The sequence below is a fragment of the Urocampus carinirostris genome, chromosome 1 (genome assembly GCF_059441175.1).
Source record: "Urocampus carinirostris isolate Australia breed hairy pipefish chromosome 1, RoL_Ucar_1.0, whole genome shotgun sequence".
Lineage (NCBI taxonomy): Eukaryota > Metazoa > Chordata > Actinopteri > Syngnathiformes > Syngnathidae > Urocampus > Urocampus carinirostris.
Genome location: NC_142349.1, coordinates 44962430 through 44987231, shown reverse-complemented (window position 1 = coordinate 44987231; position 24802 = coordinate 44962430). Strand labels below are relative to the sequence as shown.

At 43.8% G+C, this 24802-nt stretch overlaps 1 protein-coding gene across 1 annotated transcript in view; it reads left to right on the top strand.

The window, feature by feature from the left end:
- stx1b (syntaxin 1B) overlaps positions 1 to 20716 on the top strand; it is a 29210-nt gene extending 8494 nt beyond the window's left edge. The window contains exons 2-10 of the mRNA XM_088341284.1: positions 4595 to 4669; positions 7467 to 7566; positions 8386 to 8460; positions 8534 to 8607; positions 11577 to 11685; positions 11783 to 11856; positions 13942 to 14079; positions 14161 to 14271; positions 16233 to 20716. Of these exons, the coding sequence (XP_088197410.1) occupies positions 4595 to 4669; positions 7467 to 7566; positions 8386 to 8460; positions 8534 to 8607; positions 11577 to 11685; positions 11783 to 11856; positions 13942 to 14079; positions 14161 to 14271; positions 16233 to 16313 (837 nt within the window). The 3' untranslated portion in view covers positions 16314 to 20716. The remainder of the gene's footprint in view (positions 1 to 4594; positions 4670 to 7466; positions 7567 to 8385; positions 8461 to 8533; positions 8608 to 11576; positions 11686 to 11782; positions 11857 to 13941; positions 14080 to 14160; positions 14272 to 16232) is intronic.
- Positions 20717 to 24802: the final 4086 nt, after the last annotated feature.

The window sequence follows — 24802 nt, the reverse complement described above, 5'->3', positions numbered from 1 at the left end:
TCCCCCAACCCTTCCTGTAAATTCAGATGACTCCATCTATGCGTCCGGCCATCCCATCCTCTCACTACACCCACCAATCCTTCCCCTCCCCCACTCAGTTCACATCTTACAGTATACACTAGATCACATTTGCATTGCTCTCCCTGTGCGTGTGCGTGTGTGTGAGTGTGTGTGTGTGTGTGTGTGTGTGTGTGTGTGTGTGTGTGTGTTTGTTTGTGTGTGTGTGTGTGTGTGTGTGTGTGTGTGTGTGGGTGCTTTCGCGTGCCTTACATAAAGGTGTGCATACAGGAAGTTTGCCCTGTTACCATGGTAACTGTCATTGCGCCCATCAACTTCCAGGTGCTTTTATTGTGAAAGGTATTCTAGATCCGCACGTCACGTCATTGCGTGCGCGCATGCGCGTGTTCGTGTGCGCGCTTATCAGCTGAGCCAGGCGTGTCGGCCATGTTTGTCTTAGGAGGTGCAGCTTGGAGGATGCCCATTGTGATTAGGCAAAGATAGTTTTATGCAGGTCAATAAGAGAAAGCTGTAGTATGCACTAATATTTTGTGGCCATATGTGTAAAAAAGGGGTGAGATATTGGGTCATGTGCATTTTCTTGTAGAAATTCTACATTTAACCAATAATAATAATAATATACACATATTGTATCTTAACAGCTATTGGCAAAATGCGCTAGACATGTCTTTCAACAGTTTACACAGCAGTTTACAACTCCTCAAAAATGATTAATTAACAGGGGGAGTCTATGATCCAAACACTTTAGGTGTCCCACTTAGTTTTTTTAGAAACGTAATTCCCAATTGTAATATACTGTTTCCCATAGAACTTTGAAAGACCCCGGTGGGTGGACAGTCTATGGCTGTCTGGGGGAGTTGGCATGGGCGTAACCATTGAGCTAATGCTCATTTTGGTGATTTAGTGCTAAATATCAGTACTGTTGCTTTTGTGGTTACTGCTAGGGAGGTTCCCTTTGGTTTACAGGAGGTTATTCTCATTCATGTCAACCTCAGCCAGTCACTCTCCTTATTAATGATTGCAATTCCCTCATTAGAGGTGATAATAAACCTTACAGACACAATGCAGCACTTATTTTTTCGCAACAAGACGGACTATGTAGAAAAAAAAGGTTTTTATTTTCATATTAATATATATATATATATATATTTATATATATATATATATATATATATACATACATATATACATAACTGTCAACCTGTACGTTTTTGCCGTAAAAAGTACATTATGCATTTTAAGACGTGTATGACAAACTAGAAAATCTGTACGGAAAAACGCAAATTTGTCAATTATGGGTACCATCCAGTATACACCGACTATCACGAAACGGCAAATCAATCAAGTCAAAGGAGTTCGCAGCGTAAGCCTCTATCTCGGTATCGTTTTTTTCGTTGTAAACGAAGCGAGCGGTTTGATGCTACTGTGCGCATGCGTCTGCTGCCTGCCGATTTTCCATCATGCATTATTCCGTGGTAGTCGTGTTGCAAAAGGCAGCCCGTCTCTTTTTAGAGAATCGTCTTTTTCGGTTCAACTCATTAAACTCATCGTGGTTACCCCTTTAATCAGTATATCACAACAATAATTTAATGCAGAAAATGAATTCATAATTTGAATGAGAAAACGTAATATTCTACTTAAATATATTTGCATGTATTTTTTCTTTCTACAATGAACGTCCAAGCTACTTAATTTTTGAACTTTTTTATAATAAACCTCATTCATGTCAAGCAACTCAGTATCTCACAACAAATGTTAATTAACAATATATATGATATAACAAAACACATGTACAATATAACATGTTAAACTATATAAATAAACACGTTTGGAAAAAAATATGGTGTAAGATTATTTTGTATTTTGTAAGGGAAAATGGGACAGTTTGTAAGGGCACGGAGCCATGGAGGTTGATATATATATACATATAAGTATATATATATATATATATATATATATATATATATATATATATATATATATATATATACATTTTCTGCACCGCTTATCCTCAGCAGGGTCGCAGGGGTGCTGGAGCGCATCCCAGCCGCCTTCGGCTGTAATGGGCAGGGGAACCCCTGGACTAGTTGCCAGCCAGTCGCAGGGACACAGAGACAGAGAACTCACTCGCTCACTCGTACCTAGGGACAATTTAGACTGACCAATTAATCTGACATGCAGGTTTTTGTGTTTTATAGTTGCTGTAAACAAAAAAAAAATAGCCCAAAACACAGACAATTCCGCTCAAGGGCTAACCGTGCAGCAATGAAATGAAATGATCTGCATTCATAATAATAATAATATAATAATAATTTCCTTGTATTGTCATTCTGTGTAACAATGTACACAGAACGAAATGTCGATTGCACCTGACCCGATGCAGCCGCAGCCAAGAGAGGGCGCCGCCGACCACTTTTTAAGTCTTAGGAATGACTCGGCCGGGGCGCGAACCCGAACCTCCCAGTCTCAAAGCGGGCGCCTTACCATCTAGGCTACTGAGCTGGTAAAATATATATAAAATAATATATAATATAATAATATAATATAAAATATATAAAATATATATATAAAATATAAATATAGCGCTTTCCAAGTCAATGACTTCCCAAAGCGCTTTACTCCACATTTCCCAAAAGCGGCCTTGCAGCCATGTAAGATGCTTATTGGGGGTATTAGGGGTTCAGTGTCTTACCCAAGGACACTTCGACATGTAACACGGACGAGCCGGGATTCGAACTGGGATCCCTTGATCCCAAGACGAGCGCCCTACCTCCTGAGCTACTGCCGCCCCCAGTAACCTGTTAGCTAATAGGATGTATAATAAGTATAAAAAAAATAATTTATGATGATTAGGCTTGGGAAATACATTTAACAACGTTATGTAACAATAACACAAAAAGGTACATTTAGTAAAAATAAAGATTATTTTGCAGGATCACAATTGTATTTATAAATATATCATACACATATAAATAATTTGTCTATCATAATTTCAATCACTGACACTTAAAAACCTGCCTGGCTCAACCAAGATCCAAAGGTATTAAAGCCTGACCCAGCCTGGGTCAGACCAATTAAATTGTTTTGTAAGACCGACCCCAAAAACAAATCCAAAATATTATATTTCATAGTGTGGACTTGGAAAGTGGAGAGGCAATTTATGATAACAAATTAAAGCCTGTCTTTTGTAACGAAATCTTAGTTAAACAAGACTGTATATGCATTTACATCTTTTCCATTTCTGTGTCTGAAAAGGTAATTAACCAACAATTTTCCATTATTTACAGATTTTTTTTTAAGAGTTGATGGGTAAATTTTAAGGCCCTCCGTCATTATGACAAGTTAAAAATTGGTCAGAAAATAGAGTAGCTGTATGTCCTTAGGAATCTAATTTAAGAGAGAGAGAGAGAGAGAGAGAGAGAGAGAGAGAGAGAGAGAGAGAGAGAGAGAGAGAGAGAGAGAGAGAGAGAGAGAGAGAGAGAGAGAGGGAGAGGCAGCAAGAACAATGACGGGTGGATAATTTTTTTAAAAAAGGCTGTAAAAGTGAAGCCCAGCCAAAGCTGAACATAACGATTAACATTTTAGGCCCAAACCAGGCCAAAATTCTGGTCAGACTTGAGCTTGGGCTTACCTCTGTAAGTAAGTTTCGTTTCCTTTGATTCTTTTTCAAGGTTACACGGTGCATTTATCCCAAATGAAATCTATTAATTGTATTTAAATTTTTTGTATTTTATTAGCACGTTTGGTGTCAGAGTAATACAAAAGTAATTGAAAGTAATCAAGTTAAATTACTGCATTATTAAGGTATTTGGATTATGCTACTTAGTACATTTTTCAACAGGTAACTTGTAAATATCCGATTACATTTTTAAAGTAACCCTCCCAAACTTGATAATAATAGGCAGCACAGCGGATGAATGGTTAACACTTCTTCCCCACAGTTCGGAGGTAGCTGGTTCAACTCCTGCTACCCACCTCCCTGTGTGGGGTTTGCATGTTCTCCCTGTGCCTTTTTCCTTCGAGCACTCCTCCCACATTACGAAAACATGCACAGCAGGGTGATTGGCAGGTCCAAATTGTCCCTAGGTATGAGTGAGCATTTGATTGGTTGTATGTGTCCTTGTGCCCTGCAGTTGGCTAGTGACCAATTCAAGGTGTCTCCTGCCTACTGCTTGAAGAAGGCTGGGACGGGCTCCAGCGCCCCCGTGACTCTAGTATGCAGAAAATAACACTACCCAGGGTCTATCAGTGCACACAACTGTAGACAAATCACACTTAACACTTGCCTACGCTTACTAAGCCTTATGTGATCCTGTTTCAAGTCACGTGACCTTGTCCTGTGTGCTATGTAATTGCGAAGTAATATGACAGTTCATGTTTGCAAACATTGGGGAACGTTTTGTGTTGTCGAACGGGTGCTCTGCGGTGAAGTCACCTGCCGTCATTCGGCAAGGCATGTATGGTTGCGTGTTCGCTAACATTGTGTGACAGGAGATTTTGTGTGATGATGTGTAGCGTTATGTACCATTATGTACCATTGTGTGACTTTATGTGACATTGTGCATTTGTTCTCCAGGCTAAAGACAGTGACGATGACGAGGAAGTGGTACAGGTGGACCGAGACCACTTCATGGACGAGTTCTTTGAGCAGGTGAAATGTGCCTCACAAACACACGCATAAAAAAAATGCACATCGTTTACAAGCACGCATATACACTGAAGTATACATTGCGAATACACTAAGCACAAGTGCACGTGCACAACCCAAGCATGCACAGAAAACAGGCACACGTTCTCACACAGACACGACACACAGACGCACCTGTGTGCACGCACACTAATACAAAGCGTAAAAACATAATGCGCAGGTAAACACAATCAAACACTAACACTAGTAGGAATTTCTTAATAAATGCATTTATAACAAATCAAAACAGGTGTGGAATTAGTTCTCGCTACGATAGGGCGTCAAATATACAGCCTGCAGCCTGGATCAGGCCGCCAAAGGATTTACTCCAGCCCACAAGACCATGCAGAGAGAAGCACGGGAAAAAAATGAGCCGTATAACGTAAAGCAATGACCTGCAGTTTTAGATATGTCCGCTGGCTGTCGCCAAAGCCAGGCGCCAATTCCAAAGAAAACCACTCACTGCTGGTGTATGTGCTGACTTCCATTTATCAATCAGTGAACATATGCAGAAACATCCTTTTTAATGTTATCTCACTTAAAAAAACAATCATTGACGCGCTGTCTAAGGCAACACAATCACACTCACGTGTGGTGCGTGGACGGCTCTCTCAACCATAACATTTGCTCGTAAACTATGCTTTTCATGCCTTGTGATTGGAAGTCATTGTTTACCTCCTGGATTTTAAAATCGATCTATCTACCCTGGTCATATCCCTCAAGAGGGGTGACTGACAGCAAGACAAACACATAAAAAAGCAACCGAAATAAACAACCTGTATTATCTTTTTTTTCACCCAAAATAAAACTCAAAGTTTGGGGGCTATTACACAGGAGGTCTCGACGAATGCTGCTGACCACATTTGCTCAGCAATGGATGCAACGGGAATCAGACCCGGATCACGGCTGTGAGAGTGCCATATCCTGTCACGGGTGCCATGGCGCCCAATTGGCCCCCGCCGTGTGGCGCCAGCTTCTGTCACGGTTGCCATGGCGCCCAATTGGCCCTGCCCGTGGGCGCCAGCTGGAGCTCGTTGACAGATTGGCTTCCAGTCAGTATTTAAACGCTGTCCTGACAGTCGCCTTTTGTCGGTCCGTCTGCGAAACTCCGTCTTTCCTGTGTTTTGGCTGTTGTTTTTCTCCCGATTTCAACTCTTTATCGACACCGTCATCGCTCGCCACGGAAGTCCCACTTCCACGGATGAGCAACCTACCCCCCGCGACCAACGATCTCCGGATCGAGTGTGCGAGTAACGTTACGCGAGTGGGTCCTGTTTCCTGTTCTGGCTCTGACATATCCTAATCAATAGACCGTTAAATACCGTAGGAAAAGGCGTTACACTTATCTCATCAACACTGTAATGGAGTAGTATAGGAAAGGTTTCACCCAACATGTCGCCAATGTGACGATGAGATAAAATGTAACGTCTTTTCCGATGTCATCTAGTTTCCTAATGGTCTGGTGATTACACCGTGGATTTAGGCTTATTAGCATTAATTATTATTATTATAATTGTTGTTGTTATATTTATTATTGCTAATGGTATTATTGAGCCGGGCTGCGAGAATATTGTCAGACTTTAAACCGGTTTGTGGAGTAGAAAAGGGCAGTGTTTCTCAACTTGTGGGTCAGGACCCAAAATTGGATCGCTGACTTGTTTTTCAGTGGGTCGTTGGCCTTTGCCTCAGACAAAATAATGCTAGGGGGAAAAAGTATCTGAGGGTCAAGAAAATTTCTAAACAGTATATGGTGATAATAATAAATAATAAGCCTAATTCACCATTAATTCCTCCAAGTTCAGGTTAGTGTTACTGCTAATGTGGGAATGAGTACTGCGTATTTCTCTTCAAAGCAGATTTTTTTTTTTTGTATTAACCTGTTTATAAGCTACTTAAAAGAAAAGTTTATTTCCTGAACCTGAATAACTTTATGGCCCTTGTTTGAAATGCATTTGTGGTCTGTGTATAATAACTGCTACAGAAGAATTTTTCCACCCATTTGGCAGTTTTTATTGTTTGAATTCAGTGGGTGAGATTTCTTTGCTCTCTAAGTTGTTTCGAAATATATATATTGCAGAATTTGCAGTCTTTCTTTTCATATTTTTGCATGTTGAGTCTGTTCAAATGTCAGAAGATATTGAATTAATAGGGATATAATCAAAAATGCATCTTTTGAGCATTAAAGGAAATATTATTGCCACAAATCGTTTTGCTAGTAATTTTGACGAAAAACGTGAATATATTCTATAACATCTGGTTTAAAATGCATGATTAATTCATTCAATACATTTCAGAAGTGGCATTATTTTCTTCATTTGGGATGTGGCTTGTATTTACACTAGGATGGTGGGTCCTAAAGTCAGATCAATTGAGAACCACTGCTCTGGAGAATTGTATCATTAGGCTTAGGGCTAGTGTCATTTGGTCTTTACTCTGGTTATTGCGGTGACTATTGCCTGAGGACCTCAGAATCCACAAGAGTTGGTACAATAGAATAACTCAACACAAATATGTGGGTTGAAAGGGCACCAAATCCTGTGGTGTGTGTTGGGCAAGAGCAGCCTGTTGGCTCTTTCCAGGACAACATGTTTCGACCCAGTCTCAACGCATGATAAACAACAAAGCCACAAACATGTGTACACACACTCACATAAACTTTAACCTTGCCAACATGCCGCTGAAGCATAAAAAACAGAAATGCTCTGGTGCCAACCATGTTGGTGTGCTATAAAATGAAGCATTTGTGTGTTGGGGCATACAGGTGGAGGAGATACGCGGCTGCATTGAGAAGTTGTCCGAGGACGTGGAGCAGGTGAAGAAGCAGCACAGCGCCATCTTGGCTGCGCCCAACCCTGACGAAAGTAAGCAAACGCTGATCCTTGTTAGCTTGGCGGTCATGGCCGACCCTGCAACACACAGCAATGTTACGGTGCCGCTGCTTGACATTATCCTCTTTGCACTTTTTAGTTTCTTATGTAGTAATTGACACGTGTGTGGGCTGGCCAAGGGCCACTCCAAAAATGTCTCCCGAAGCCTTTAAGAGTTGCAGCCTACTTGCACTCTGCTCTCTAAACACAGCACAGATGGCTGTGTGGCACATGTTAAGTGGACATAAAAAAAAAGATTTGTCACATTGAAGGGAATTTTTATTTATTATCTACAGCACTACAACATTGCAACAATGCATTACACTCATATTGAGTGAACTTGTATTGTGAATTTAATAAGGCCTCATAACTTTATTAAAATGCATATTAAATTGACTCATCCTTTATTATTGATATTGTTGCTGTGAATCAATTTCAACTGAACTAATCAACATCATCTTTGATGTTTGCATGTGATCAGTGATGATTTTTTTTCCCTCCCACGACTCCTTGTTTCTCAAAACGTTCCCTGCTTCCCATTAGCCATATTTGTGTTTGCATGTTGCATCCTGACATCGCCAGTCGTCCGTGCCTTCTGCATGTAAGTTTGTCTGGCCGATCTTCGCCCTTTCTCTAACATGATCTTTGAACACCGTCCAACAAACGTTGAGGCACTGCATGGTGGGAAAAAGGGTGGCTGTGGCAACCTACAGTAATATCTTTGTATACACACACAGACACTAGCATGTTGCTATAGATACATAGGAGTTCCAACAGGAAGTGACCAACAGGTGGTTGTCATGTGACTTGCAGAGACCAAACAAGAGTTGGAGGATCTGACAGCCGATATCAAGAAGACCGCCAATAAAGTTCGTTCAAAATTAAAAGGTACTCTCTATCAAGGACGCGAGGGATCCTTTGAGTTTTCATAATTAAGGAAATGGTGCACGTTTGTCCGCAGCAATCGAGCAGAGCATCGAGCAGGAAGAAGGTCTCAACAGATCCTCGGCGGATCTTAGGATTCGCAAGACGCAGGTAAGTCTTTGTCGGTTCGTGTCCCCTGATTTAACAAGCATAAGCCTGAGAACCATCAACGATGGTATTTTCATTCCAAATTGGAAGCAAGGTCAAACCAATCCTTTTAGAATCCAAACTAAACAAATTCAGATTCAGATTCAGATTCAGATCTACTTTATTGTCATTCTAGTACACGTGTATACAGAACGAAATGTCGATGCATCTGACCCCCACAGTTTCCTTGAATGTACAGATATAAATAATGTTGTATTGTATTTTGGCTACGTGTAGTATTTTACCATAGTGCCGATAGTGCAAGAAGAGTAGCTAACCAGATGTGCAATATGGGCAGTCAGGTTAACAAGTCAGGTACACAGTAACATTAACACTGTAACAATAACGCTGTAATTACAATAGTGCAGAGAGCAATGTGCAAGGAGTGGCAAGCTATAAAAAAACCTGCCAGTAGTGCAGAAGTCAGATTAGCAGCCGTTTAGATTTAAGTTAACTATATGTTAGATTGACCATTTAACAGTCTAATGGCCAGGGGGACTAGACTATTGCGGAGCCTGGTGGTCCTGCACCGCACACTGCAGTACCTCTTCCCAGAGGCTAGCAGAGTGAACAGTCCATGATGGGGGTGAGAGGGGTCCCCGGTAATGTTTTTTGCATGGGATAGGCAGTGCTTCTGGCCAATGTCCTGAATGGAGGGAAGTGTAGTCCCGATTATTTTCTCTGCTGTCCTCGTTACCCTCCTCACACTACCCCAGTCGGTAGTGCTGCAGCCTCCACACCACACAGAGATACAGCTGGTCAGGATACTCTCTATGGTGCCCCTGTAGAATGTAATGAGGGAGGGTGGGGGCAGGTGGGCTCTCCTCATCCTCCGCAGGAAGTACAGGCGCTGCTGTGCCCTCTTCACCAGTGATGCAGTGTTTACGGACCAGGTGAGTTTGTTTGTAATGTGCACCCCTAGGAACTTGATACTGCTGACAACCTCCACAGCCTTGTTGTTGATGCAAAGTGGGGCATGGTTGGGCTGGTTTTTCCTAAAGTCGACAATGATCTCTTTAGTTTTGTCGACATTCAGGACCAGGCTGTTGTCCCTGCACCAGCCCACCAACTGCTCCACCTCCTCTCTGTAGGCCAGGTCGTTGTCATCCCTGATGAGGCCCACCACTGTTGTGTCGTCAGCATACTTCACGATGTGGTTTGTGGCGGACCTAGGGACGCAGTCGTGTGTCATCAAGGTGAACAGCAAGGGGCTTAGGACGCAGCCTTGGGGGGGGCCCGTGCTGAGGTAGATGACATCTGAACTGTTCTGACCTATCCGCACTGATTGGGGTCTGTCACAGAGGAAGTCCAGCAGCCAGTTCCGCAGGGGGGTGTTGAAACCCAGGAGTCTCATCTTGTCTACCAGATGTTGTGGGATGATGGTGTTGAATGCTGAACTGAAGTCCAGGAACAGCATCCGCACATGGGTGTTCTTCTCCTCTAGATGTGTCAGGCTCAGGTGAAGCGCAGAGGAGATGGCATCCCTGGTGGAGCGGTTTGTCCTGTAGGCAAACTGAAAGGGGTCGAATGAGGAGGGGAGACTGGAGGTGATGTGCTCTTTAACCAGTCTCTCAAAGCACTTCATTATGATAGGAGCCGGTAATCGTTGAGTGATAAGATCTGGGGTTTCTTTGGCACTGGGATGATGTTGGCAAATTTGAAGCATGATGGTACTTTGGCTTGGTCTAGCGAGGTGTTGAAAATGTCTGTTAGTACACAAGCCAGCTGATCGGCGCACTCCCTAAGTACCCGCCCCGGAATGTTGTCCGGGCCTGGAGCCTTCCTTGTGTTGACCCTTCTCAGGGTCTTCCTCACGTCAGATGAGTCCAGGTGGAGTGCTCTTTCGTCCTGATTTGGAACCGCTTTCGCTGCAGGGGTGCCGTTTTGTGCCTCGAACCTTCCAAAGAATTTGTTGAGTTCATTCAGAAAGTCCATGCTAGTGTTCTGCACTGGGGCGGTGGTTGACTTGTAACTGGTGATGGCCTGAATGCCTTTCCACATATCCCTGGTGTTGGTTGTGCTGAGGAAACGTTCCTGGATTTTTTGACTGTGCGTTCGCTTTGCTAGTCTGATAGCCCGGTTCAGGTTAGCCCTCGCTGATAACAGCGCCTCCTTGTCACCAGATCTAAAGGCAAGGTTCCGTACTTTTAGTTGTTTTCGTATTTCAGCAGTCATCCAGGGCTTCTGATTGGCACGGGTGCATATAGTTTTGTTATTGCTGACGTCTTCTGCGCATTTACTGATGTAGGCTGACACAGAAATGGCGTACTCATCTATATTTATTTTGTTGTTGTAAGTGGCAGCCGATTTAAACATGTCCCAATCAGTGCAATCAAAGCAGTCCTGTAGTGCCTCCATTGCCCCCTCAGACCACACCCTCACCTGCTTCACTGTAGGTTTTTCTCTGGTCAGCAGGGGCTTGTATGCTGGAATTAGCATAATAGAAAGGTGATCTGATGAGCCAAGATGGGGGCGGGGGGCTGCTTTATATGCACCTTTGATGTTTGTGTAGGCCAGGTCTAATGTGTTCCTACCTCTTGTAGCAAAGTTTACATGCTGATGGAAATGCGGGAGAACTGTTTTCATATTGGCCTGGTTAAAGTCACCCGCCGCAATAAAAATGCACTCGGAGTAAGCATGCTGCAGTTCACTCACAGTTCGGTAGAGAACGTCCATTGCCTCCTTCGTATTAGCGCTGGGGGGCACGTACACGGCAGTAATGATGGTCGCGCTAAACTCCCTCGGTAGGTAGAATGGTCTGCAGATCACCGTCAAAAGTTCAATGTCTCGTGAAATCAATGCATAGCTGAATCAAATGTTTCTTATTTTGGCAAAGTATCACTGAAGGCCTACGTTTCAAACACAGACGAGCAACTCTAGTAAATTCACGTTCGCTTGTAAAGTACGGTTATGTTGTGTTATTTTTTCCATAGCACTCAACGCTGTCCCGTAAGTTTGTGGAGGTTATGACTGAGTACAACACCACGCAGTCCAAATACAGAGACCGATGCAAGGACCGTATCCAGAGGCAGCTGGAGATCAGTACGTGGCACCCATCACATATACGCGTATAACAACAACAAGCAACTTAATATGCATATGCTAATCCATTAGTGTGTGTTTTTGTGTGTGCATGTAGCCGGAAGAACCACCACCAACGAGGAGCTGGAAGACATGTTGGAGAGTGGCAAGCTGGCCATCTTCACAGATGATGTAAGCACCGCACCTGAGCAAGCCAAAATGGCCACCGGCCAACACGGCCGCTGGCCAACACGGTCGCCGTCTGGCGGGTGCGCTGACACATCAAGTGAACACGGCCTCTGTCACATGACCTTTGTAGCTGTTGTATGAGCTCCTAATTTGAAGGGTAAACTTGGCATTGTCCCACACCCTTCATCTTAGCAGCTCTTAAAGGTCAGTAGGGTTACATGAATTGTCAAGAACTTCTCTGGGACAGGTCTAAATCCTTTTTTCCACATTGCCGGTTCCAAACGCCTTGGTTTGTTTTTGTATTTCACAACAGGGGCCGAACAGAAAGCAGGCAGAGTTATTATTACTTTCATTTAGATTCTACAAGAACCACGTGTAACACACTTTTGGTCACCAATTTGTATGTTTGCTCGATTATGTTCAACGAGATGTGAATCATTTAGTTATCATTTAGTTATTCATTTGACTTCCATGCAATTGAGAGGGACAAACAAAGGGGGATGTTGACCGTTCCCAACCACGTGACAACATCTGGACAACCCAAGTAGTGGTGGCCATATTAGTTGGCTGTCAACTGGTACGTTTACCTCAAAATTATTGTGATTGATATGGCGATCAAAGCTTTAGTTTGGCTGTAGTTAAACGTTACGTGCGAATTCACAACAACAAATGTTCACTGATGCACGTAAAAGACTAAGACGAAAAAGCATGTGGTGTAGGGGTTAGGGTTCAAATAATGCGATCTCTCTGACTCGTTTTAGCCGGCGAATGGCGCACTATCACCGGCAATGCGACAAGGCCAGCCCCAGTGGTCACATTGTGTTTATTCGAGCCTATCTCTGCCCTCCACTCACCTGATAAGTGTGCACTCTTTTCGACCAGGCTTTCATAAACAATCGGGGCATTCTTTGGAGCATATTTTCAACTAGGGTTTATGGCATGCGTCCACTATCACTGATAGGAGCATTGCAAGTTAGGATTTGCTCTGGCCTCAACTCACCGGGTAACACTATGAATTAATGAATTAATGAATGAATCGTCTTTATTGTCATTAAACAATAGTACAATACAATTGGACATCACACGAAAACCTTCAATTAAAGCGAGCACTATAACACAAGTGATCTGAGCCATGGCAGTTACCCATTGATTCTGCGTTACTCTTTCTAGCTGCGGCTGAATTTTCTCCGACCCCTAGACTGTCTAAAACTGTTAAACCTCCTAATTTGACCAGGGAATAATACATTGATAACAGCATTGCACCACATTTGATTAATAGAAGGACAGCACGGCGGCGCAGTGGTTAGCGCGTGTGCGGCACAGTTCTGAGGTCATGGGTTCAAATACAGCTACGAGCCTTCTTGTGTGGAGTTTGCATGTTCTCCCCGTGCTTGCGTGGGTTTCCTCCCACATTACCAAAAACATGCATATCAGATTAATTGGCTGGTCCAAATTGTCCCAAGATGTGAATGAGCGAGTGTTGTCTGTCCCTGCGTGCCCTGCGACTGGCTGGCAACCAGTTCAGGATGTCCCCTGCCCACTGCCCGAAGATAGCTGGGATGCGCTCCAGCATCCCCGCGACCCTGCTGAGGATAAGCGGTGCAGATAATGGATAGATGATTAATAGAAAAATCAAATCTCCTGCCTTGGCTTTTGCGCCTAAGCCGTGAAAGAGGGTCTAGAGGGGAAAAGGTAGGGATTCTGAGACACCTTTGACAGACAATCACAAGACGGCGCTGCTTGCCAAGAGAGAGTAGCCAGATTGGAACCTCTTTGAAAGTGATTCATGGGCAGAATCTTTTAGACTATCTTCCGCTCACAAAAAGTGGAACGGTAAAGACGGAATCCGATTTGTATATTGGTTGCCGGCGTAGGGAACCGGTAATCTGGTTGAAAGGCTTAAGATTTGTTGTGGTCTGGGCTCAAAAGACACCGCCAACTTGTCGTTGATTTGTTCTGGACTTGTTACGACTTTTCGCAAACACGTATTTGGTTCAAGTCCCCTTCCGCCAATGTCTCAACGGCAACAACTGTTCACAGACGTTTGACTGACTTGTGAATGAGCTTTTTGCAACCTGTCAATGTCAGATCAAGATGGATTCCCAGATGACCAAACAGGCCCTGAACGAGATTGAAACCCGGCACACCGAGATCATCAAGTTGGAGAACAGCATTCGAGAGCTTCACGACATGTTTGTTGACATGGCCATGCTGGTGGAGAGTCAGGTGCGCATCACAATTGCACCCGTGTAGAATTTGACCCCCTAGGAAAATGCAAAGTTTACCAGCGACTGTGCTGGTTCCCAGGGTGAGATGATCGACAGAATCGAGTACAACGTTGAGCACTCTGTGGACTACGTGGAGCGGGCCGTGTCAGACACCAAGAAGGCCGTCAAGTACCAGAGCCAAGCCCGCAAGGTAAAAGACAAACGTAATCAATGCAAGAACTGCTACTAAATCAGATCAGAATCCTAACTGAGACAGCAAACATAGTTTAAACTTTGTTACTCAACACCGAATCAAATCTCACGGCCAAAACTACTACATTGATGTCTAATCCCTATGTTTTCATCACTGAAATTATGACATCCCAGTATTTTTTCCATATTTCAGTGTGTCAATATTCCAATGTGGAAAATGGACCCCAGGGTCCATAGTGTATGGGATCTAGTCACTCAGGATTAGACCCAACAGGGTAATTACACTATTGATTAATCACTCAATGAGCAAAGATTGACAAACCCCTTTAGTATTTAAATATCATTAAACACAATGTAAACAAACAAAGATCCTTCTATCTGACACAGATTGATTGACTTGTTGATAATTTGTCAACAAGTCAATCAATCTGCCACGTTATAGCCAATGACCACTTACTAAAAGAAAGAAATTTCCTTGACTTAAAAACCTTTCAACCTAAACTTTAGGCATTAACTATGACTCAGTGTTGCTGCCTTTTCCTATATTGTAGGATAACAGTTATTTTGGTGCAGAAAATTGTCGCACAGATAAAACATCTGGTAGATGAAAACCAAGTACTGGGACTCTTAAAGACCAGACACGCCTTCAGATATTCAAATATTTTTTTTTGTGTGTTTTTCAAATGAGGTCCACTCAATAAACGAGAATTGTATTACCAGTGTATTTGGTGAGCATGCCTAAAAACGCAAACAAACAGGTAAGGTAAGGGTCAAGGTATTTGTACTTAGAAGAGGATCCTTTTTTTTTCATGAGATAAAAGTGTGGACTTCTTACTTGATGGGAGAAAATGTCACGACCAAAACAAGCAGTGGACCCAAATGCGTAACGTTTCCCACAACCCTTTCTTAAAGGATTGGGGAAGCTCTCGCGAACGTGGCGTGGTTGGAGATCGGAACAAGTCGGGAAGCCGGGACGAGCGGGAAGCCAGGGATCGATACAGGAAACAGAATCGGGCAGGATACGGGCAGCCGGGACAGGAGAACGGAGCTTGGATCGCTGATCGATACAGGAAACAGAATCAGGATACGGGTAGCCGGAACAGGAGTGCGGAGCTTGGATCGGGGATCCATACAGGAAACAGAATCAGGATATGGGTAGCCCGGACAGAAGAACGGAACTTGGATCGAGGATCGATACAGGAAACATAATCAGGATACGGGTAGTTGAGACAGGAGAACGGAGCTTGGATCAGGGATCCATACAGCAAAACAGAATCGGGATACGGGTAGCCAGATAGGAGAACTGAGCTGGATCGAGGATCGATACAGGAAACAGAATCAGGATACCTTTAGCCGGGACAGGAGAACGGAGCTTGGATCTGGGATCCATACAGGAAACAGAATCAGGATACGGGTAGCCGGTACAGAAAAACGGAGCTTGGATCTAGGATCCATACAGGAAACAGAAACAGGATATGGGTAGCCGGTACAGAAAAACGGAGCTTGGATCTAGGATCCATACAGGAAACAGAAACAGGATACGGGTAGCCGAGACAGAAAAACAGAGCTTGGATCAGGGATCCATACAGGAACCAGGTCGGGATCAAAACTGGAGCCAGAGTCAGAAGTGCTTGCCTTGCATGTGCTGAGGTTTGCAGACGGACTGACCTTGAGTGAACAAGAATGACGTGTTTAAATAGGAGGAGGACTAATTAGGGAATGAGTGGCAGCTGGGGCTGAACGAGTGAGCGGAGGTGAGAGCATTGGAAAATATTGACAGAAAAGACTATTTTGATTGTGTTTTTAGTGGGAAAAAAATTTAATTCTACAAAAACTTCAAAATGTTTACTCAGCCGGAAATGTCTCTTTCACTGTCAGATTTCTTTTGCTCGGTATCGGTGAGGTCTGAGATGTGAGTTGTCCCTTGACCTTAATCCACATTTGCGTGTCCTCCCACAGAAAAAGATCATGATCATCATCTGCTGCGTGATCCTTGGCGTTGTCCTGGCGTCCACCATCGGTGGGACTTTGGGCTTTTGAGCTTCCGGGTCGCCCGTCGCTGTGACGACGTCTGTCGTTGTGACGACGGCCATCGCCGCCGTGACGACGCCCGTCGCCGTAACGACCGCCTGCGGCAAACTGACGGGAGCCGGAGAAGAAAAAGCCCAAAAACTTGAACCACAAATGCAAGAAGATAACCAATCAGCAAACGGGACACACTTGGGGTGGGCCGAGGTCCCAAATTCCCACCAAAAGCAACACCCTCAAATGCACCACGCTGTCCATGTAAAGCGCGTAAACCAGCTAGCACGCCGCCCACATTTTGCTTTGCTTTCTTCTTCTTTGGAGCGTCACTTTCCTTTTTTTGAACAAGGCGGTGATGGCGACAGCAACAACGGGAATTGTCACGCGGGGAAAGTCCGCTGGTGCCATCCCCTTCAAATATTTCGCCACCCGCCTCCATGCCTCCGTCCCCTCTCACATGGCCCGTGACAAACATGCACCATGGCTGTGTTCCGAATCCGTCCATGTTCCCCTCTAGAACCCTCTTTTATGACTTAGCTACTACCCTGCACTGTGTAACAAGCCTGTTATCCCCATACACAGTGAAAACCTGCACAGTTGCTGTTAAGCGTTCCTACTTTTTTCCTTTCCAGTACCTATCCAGATATTTACGGGAAAACTCACACTCAGGCCAAAAGGAGTACCATGTAACAGTATTGCTTTAATGCCATCTGCTGGCATCTTGGTGCTGAAGTGAGTTGAGGAGCTTTATTAAGACAAAAGTAGTCCTAGTAGTCCTTTGTTTGGGGTTCATAGATATTTGCAAAAAGGGATACAATTCCGTTAAGGAATATAAGTGTCAATGGTAGTGAGTGAAAATAAGCAAAGGAATTATTTGTATAGGCATTTTAGGAAATATCTTGGGCTACACCTTGAAAATCCCAAGATGGACTTGGCAATGAGTGAAGGATTCCTGACACAGCCAAGGCGTCACGTGGGTCCTTCCTAATTCTAAAAACATTCCTCACCGGTTACTCATTTCGGTTGATGCGCCGCCCTCTTTCACGCAATCGATTGAGTGAAAATACGCTGTTTAATAAAGGGCGAAAGTGCGGGGTCCACGGGGGTCAATTGAAGGTGGTAGGTTTCCATAGCAACATGCCAAGCAAAGGGTGGGTAGCGGGGAGGGGCCTCAGGTGGAATGGAGTCAGGGGCGTGGTGGTCAATCTATGCAGTTTAGATTACAAGTGTGACCGGACCCGCCTCATGACTTCTAAGTCTTACGGCCATGTTGTGTGGCGCGCGATGCTCCCTACACATGACTGCCTCCCAACACTTTTTGTTGACTTCACTTCCTGTTGACATCTTTGTCGTCTTGTAGTTGTCGACAGAGTTGCCCTGCATGCTAGCTTTATTTTAGCTAAGCCTTAACTTTTTCCCAGCCTTAGGCTAGCTGCACCCATGTTTTACATGGTTTTGAGGGATAAATATCACTACAATTGGGGCAGGAAACTGATTACTTTAATCAGTAGTCGGAAGATAGTAGAATAAGAGAAAATCAAGGTTACTTTGCCTTATTGTGCAACATTCTGACAAAATTAAGTTTCTTTTATAAGGGAATAATATGTTTATATAGTCCCGTCAAAATGCTAACGTTTTGGAATCAAAAGCATACAAGTGTTGCATTTTGCGTTTTTAGCTTTGTCTAAATGTTTTGATTCTGAGACACTGAGGCCACCGCTAGCAAGGCTAACCAACCGCGTCACGCCACAAAAGGCACTCGGCGTTTAAGCAATAAGGTCAGCAAATGACTGCTCACTCCTTTCTGAATTTTTGTCAGCATTAGCATTGTTAGCAGGGAGCACGGCAGCTCAGACGATAACAGGAAGTGTGAGCCAGAGGCTTTTTCAGTTACTGTGTCTTGTGTAGTCGTAGCGCTGTTAGCTGTGTTACGTATTGTGGCAAACAAAACTAAACGTTTGTAGCATGTTTCTTTTCATTCCCGAAACCAAAACCGACTTGCGTGCGCACCAAAGTTTCTCATTCGACCGCTGGCCACCTGTGGGCCAGTCATGTTGCTTCTCTACTACAGACTTCAGTCAAGTGTGACGTGCAGGGACATCTTGGACGGCCGCTTGTGCCCCACCATCATCGTCCCTTGACAAATGCAAACATGGCGGCACGAAGGAAGGATAAGTCGTGTTTATATGTTTGGAGTCAATCGTTCATTCACGACTCCCGGAGAATTATGAATACATTTTAAGTAGACATTTTACAAAGCGGGGATCCAGGTCCCTTGCAATAAAGTGTGTAAAGTACATAGCGATTTGGGAGCCAGGAATGAGAAAATGATTCAAAACATGAATACTGTGTTTGGAACCATTCACTTATTTTGGATGTGTTTTCAGCCGGGGTACAATGTAGTAGGTCAGGGCCCTCAAACTCAATTTATGTAGAAGCTGCTGGGGATGCAGTCTGGAGGTTTTTGACATGACTTGGGCTGGGTGATAAACTTTTTAATTATATTTTGCAGAAAACTAAAGTGGTCCATCAGTGATTTAAAATATATACAAAAGCTAACAATATAGGAAATAAATTCAATGTCAAGTAGAGGACCGCAGAACCGCTGTGAATAGCCCCCGGCCTGAATTATTTGAGACCCCTGATCTGGGTACCCTTGATAAAAAAGCCTCATCTTGTGACCTGGAAATAGAACAAGGAAGCATGGGGACACAAAGACAGTTTTCAGACTTACTTACTCCAGAAAGAGAATTTTGGATATTTTAGTACCTACTTCATTTGCTATAGTTGAGAATAAGTGAACAATTCTTTAAACGCAGCCTCAATATTTTGAGTATACTGGGAAAAAAATGACGGATTCGGAAATCTGTGCCCAGACAACACCCTGCCAGACCTCTCCCCCCTCCCGCCAACCCTTCATGTTGCTGCTCCTCCAAAGGTACACATGTATGAAGTGAAAAATAGAAATATTATCAACGAAAAAAGCATGCAAAGCGTTGTGGAGTTTTGCATGGTGATGTTTTACGTATCCCGACCTGCCGCCATGTTGCGCACTTTACCGCTCATTGGCTCTGTCTTTGTTAGCACGTTAGCACGTCAGCCGGCTTCTTTTCACATTTCCCATAGTGCCACCTTTCCCTGCCCTCGCCCTTCCCACCTCGTGCTGGTGGAGTGACAGGAAGCACAACAACGACGATGACGCTCGCTTTTTTTCCCCACTCTGACAACAACAAACAAAAAGGTGTGTGACAGCTCCAAAGACCGGCCTAAAGTTAGCCGTTAGCATGACAATTTAGCGCAGCGGCGTCCTCCATGTTCGTACAAACGACGATGACGACGCACTCTGTCTTCCTGAAAGCATTCCCCAAACCAAAACTGCTCCTGGTCCGGTCGCCGTGACAATGTGATGTTCGCCATCGATCCAACACTCCGCCCACATCTTTGTGCTCCACCCCCTCAAAGTCAGTATTCATTTGTATTAGTGGGAGGAGTCGCAAGAAGGACTTTGTTGTTGTCGTTGTTGTTGTTCTGATCGCGTTGGAGAAGAGAATGTGTAATTATTGTAAATAACCACAAAAAGATGACCTGCATGTTTATCTAGAAAATTCCAGACAAAGTTGATGGCGTGCCGGTGTGTCCAGTCCTCTTTAGCTACCAGGCTGCCGCATTGGCGTCCCGGGGGAAAGGGGTAGGAGATTTGCGTCCTCTTTAAGCCGTCTTCTTGACGTCCCAAAGCGCCCAGCGGCTCCTTTGCCCCAAGTGCTTCCTCTGTTTCCTGACTCTGCCACTTGAATTCTCGGCGCATGGTCCGGCAAAGGACAACCGCCCGGCTCCGGGGCCTCGTCAGGCCTCGTAGCCCCTCCTCTTCTGGCTCAGGGGCCCCGTTCCTCTGGCCCCCCCACCCACAGGCAGGCCGACCTGGACGAAGTGCAATATTATTTTGGCGGCGTCAAGGCTCGGGACTAAAGAGGACAGACAGCAGGACTTCCGCTCCGCTTATTCAACTTTGACGGGAAATGCAACTTGTGTGTTTCTTTTAGTGTGTGTTTGTGTGTGCGTAGTGTAATGTAAAAGCCATCGGTCCTGCCTTCCGAAATCATTTAAAAACCCAACCCTCGATTGGAAACAGCTCCCCTGCCCAGCGCCTTCCGACCCTCCCTCCCTTGTGCTGCTGTTGGCTGTTTTGTTTTCGTTGGTGTGACGTGCCAGTATAACCCCCCTGAGCCCTCCCAAACAGTCGCTCTTTCGTCCCCCGTCCGACCTCCTGCCTACCTTCATGGATCTTTAAGATGACAACTCTATGCAGATGCGTCTTTTCTAAATGTGTCCAACATTTTAAGTTCCAACAAAATAAAAAAAAATCAAACCCTGACAGAAATATTGAAACATGAAGAAATAAAGAAGGATTGTTCAGTGTTCATCAGGCTTCCACCTGTTTCTGTGTGTGTGGTAATTTATAGACACAATCATATTAGGGGAATGAAAGGTCGGATGAACGTTTCACAACGTACAAATGAACAGACTGTGTGAATGGACGAACGTGTATTCTTTTAATGGCCTGAGAGAAAGAACAGTTATACGCGTTTGAATGTTGGTAAGGTTCACGGCTCGTGACTCACATTTATATATACAGGACTGGACTCATGAAAAAATGCAGCGAAGCATGGAAAACAGTGTCAAGAACCCAAACATACGCTGAAACAAGAGTGCTTGGGATGTGACATGGAAGACAACGAGCTAGCACAGAGCCAAGGAGACAGAGTGTATAAATAGTGACAAGAAAGAATTGTGGTAGAAGGGAAATAAAGAGAAGTGACCGTGACTGTGTGGAGGAAAATTGAAGTGAATGACCAAATAAGGTAAGGTCGACATAGAGAGGAGAGAGAGGGGGGAACCTACAAAGAAACAGAGAGCTGAGTGCAGTATTGTGAGAAATGGTACTAAAACTGTGCAGCTGTCTAGGGATAGATAGAACCTGTGGAAGTCAAGGATCAACGGTGATGGATTTACTCCCAATCCAACAAAGTGACAATACAAAGTTTGCCTGGACCATTTAGATAACGTGATATGAATTATCCCTTTTGTACACTTAGCTGTAGAGCAGCTACATTTTTTGGCTACCCAAATTGAATTTTTGGTAGCCCCTAGCTGGATATTGGCTGTTGTAAATGCCATCACTACAGGATTTACAGTTCACATTTTCAATTCATAAATACTCTTAGTTAATTCCATCCTCTTAATTGGCACATGCTAAGAGATTTGTATTTATCCATTTATTGCTTTGGCAAAAAAGTGTGATTTGTTAGTTGCGTGACAGGACACTGTTGTGTCACAACATCATCATTTGCCTTAGTCTCCTTTTCCACACGCTTGTCCAATAAAAGCTAGAATGCAGTGGATCAACATGCCTACCTCTAAGGATGTCTTACCCGAACTGTCCCTTCCACAATTGTTACTGATCTCAGGTTTCCGTATATCATTGACCCAGTCACTTACAAAATATTTGTTAGCTTGTAAAGACGTGTAAACTTTAAAGATATCATAAAAGAACAGACAGTGATTGTAGTTATCAGCAAATGCCTAGCGCTCATTTAGCTTGGAGTAATTGGAACTTTGTTTACCCTGTCAGTAGGGGACTTCAGAATGTTTTGTCCGAGTCGATCATTAAAGGGTAAGTAGCAAAGGGTACACCTGCCATCGTGTACAGCATACGTTCCTTTTTTGAATTTGTCTCATTTTGGGTACAGAGAAGAAAATAAGTACTTGAACACACTGCTATTTTGCTATTTCTCCCACTTAGAAATCAAGGAGGGGTCTGAAACTTTCATCGTAGGTGCATGCCCACTGTAAGAGATATAAACTAAAAAGAAAGAAACAGAAATCACAATGCATGATTTTTTTAACAATTTATTTGAGTTGTACAGCTGCAAATAAGTATTTGAACGCCTGTGTATTAATCTAGAATTCTGACCCTGAAAGACCTGTTAGTCTTCCCTTTAGAAGTCCACCTGCACTCCATGTATCATCCTAAATCAGATGCACCTGTTTGAGGTCATGAGCTGCGTAAAGACACCTGTCCACTCCAAACAGTCAGTAAGACTTTAACTTGTAACATGGCAAAGAACAAAGCGTTCCGAAGACACCAGAGACAAAATTGTACACCTCCACAAGGCTGGAAAGGGCTACGGAGCAATTGTCTAGCAGCTTGGTGAAAAAAAGTTCCACTGTTGGAGCAATCGTTAGAAAATGGAAGAAGCTAAACATGACGGTGAATCTCAATCAGAGTGTAGCCCCATGCAAGATACCACCTTGTAGGGTCTCAATCATTCTAAGAAAGGTGAGGAATCAGCCCGGAACTACACGACAGGAGTTGGTCAATGACCTGGAAAGAGCTGGGACCACCGTTTCCAAGGTTACTGTAGGTAATATACTAAGACGTCATGGTTTGAAATCATGCATGGCATGAAAGGTTCCCCTGCTTAAACCAGCACATGTCAAGGCCCGTCTTAAGTTTGCATGTGACCATTTGGATGATACACAGGAGTGAGGGGAGAAAGTCTTGTGGTCAGATGAGACCAAAATAGACCTATTTGGTCATAATTTCACCAAGCGTGTTGAGAGGAAGAAGAATGAAGAGTACAATCAGAAGAACACAGTCCCTATTTTGAAGAATAGGGGTGGTAGCAACATGCTTTGGGGGTGTTTTTTCGGCACATTGGACGGGAAGAGTGCACTGCATTAAAGAGAGGATGATTGGGGCTGTGCATTGTGAGATTTTGGAAAACAACCTCCTTCCCTCAGTCAGAGCATCGAAGATGGGTCCACAGAAATACAAATTAAACTGTATTAATGTGAATTTGTTTACATTTTCAAAAGCTTGCTCATTTAATTTTATGCATGCTACGTTTCATTGCACTCTTTTTGTTGGCCAGATAATGGGCACATTATGCGCCGTTGTTGTTTTTTCCAATCGTCAAAATACAAATTATATCAAGTCAAGTCAAGTCAAGTCATTTTTATTTGTATAGCCCTTAATCACAATAAGTCTCTAAGGGCTTCACAGATTAGTACACTATGTTACACAGACTATTTTTCAGCCGACAAGAAGAGTAGGTTATTATTCATATGCAATGGAGTAGAAGTGAGTTTTAAGTTTAGATTTAAACATTTCCACTGAGGTTGCAAATCGGATCTCAGGGGGAAGAGCATTCCACAGCACCGGTGCCCAGATGGAGAACGCTCTCGATCCAGCAGAACACTTCTTTGCTCTCGGGATCACCAGAAGACCGGCACTCTCAGATCGTAGGCTTCGGACCGGGACATAGGGGCAGATCAGATCTGAAAGATAAGAGGGAGCAAGTCCATGTATGATTTTGTACAATACTAAGAGAACCTTGAAGTCACATCTTTGGCTAACTGGGAGCCAGTGCAAGTTAGCCAAAATCGGTGTTATGTGATCGTACTTTTTTGTCCTAGTTAAAAGCCTCGCTGCGGCATTTTGTACTAGCTGAAGAGACTTGATTCTGGACTTCGGGAGACCGGAGAGTAGTGCATTACAGTAATCGAGACGGGAGGTAACAAATGCATGAATTATAGTTTCCGCATCAGACTGAGACAGTATTGAACGGATTTTGGCAATGTTACGAAGATGGAAGAAAGCGGTTCTAGTAATTTTCTTTACATGCATCTCAAAGGTTAGATCAGGGTCAAATATGACACCTAAATTTTTAACTGAGTCACTCTGTGTGATGTGACATTTGTCAATGTTCACAGCAGTTTTTGAGAATAAGTCACGGCATTTAGATGGACCAATGACTAACATTTCGGTCTTTTCAGAGTTTAGACGCAAGAAATTGAGTGACATCCACTCTTTTATCTCAGTGAGGCAGGCCTCCAAATTTCCACAGTTTAGTGTGGAAGATTCCTCCAACGGAAGATAGAGTTGAGTGTCGTCTGCGTAGCAGTGGAAGCTGATAGTGTACTTGCGAATAATGTCACCTAATGGAAGCATGTAAATGTTGAAAAGAAGGGGGCCAAGCACTGAACCCTGCGGAACACCGCAGGTAACATTAAAGGGCTCAGATGTCATTTCACCATATTTAACACAGTGCGTCCTATCTGAGAGGTAGGATCTGAACCACGAGAGGACGGTTTCTGAGAGACCAATCCATTTTTCCAACCGTTCTAGTAGGATATTGTGGTGCACTGTGTCAAAAGCAGCACTAAGATCCAGCAGCAGCAAAAGTGATGAAGCGCCAGAATCCATTGACATTAGGAGATCATTTGTTACCTTGATCAGAACTGTCTCAGTAGAGTGGTTAGCCCTGAATCCTGATTGCATGGATTCAAAAAGGTTATTCTCGGATATGAAAGCATTCAGCTGCTGTGCCACTACTTTTTCGAGTACTTTAGAGAGGAAAGGTAGGTTTGACACAGGTCTGTAATTACTTAATATTTCTGGATCAAGGTTGGGTCGTTTCAGTGTGGGTTTAATAACGGCGGAC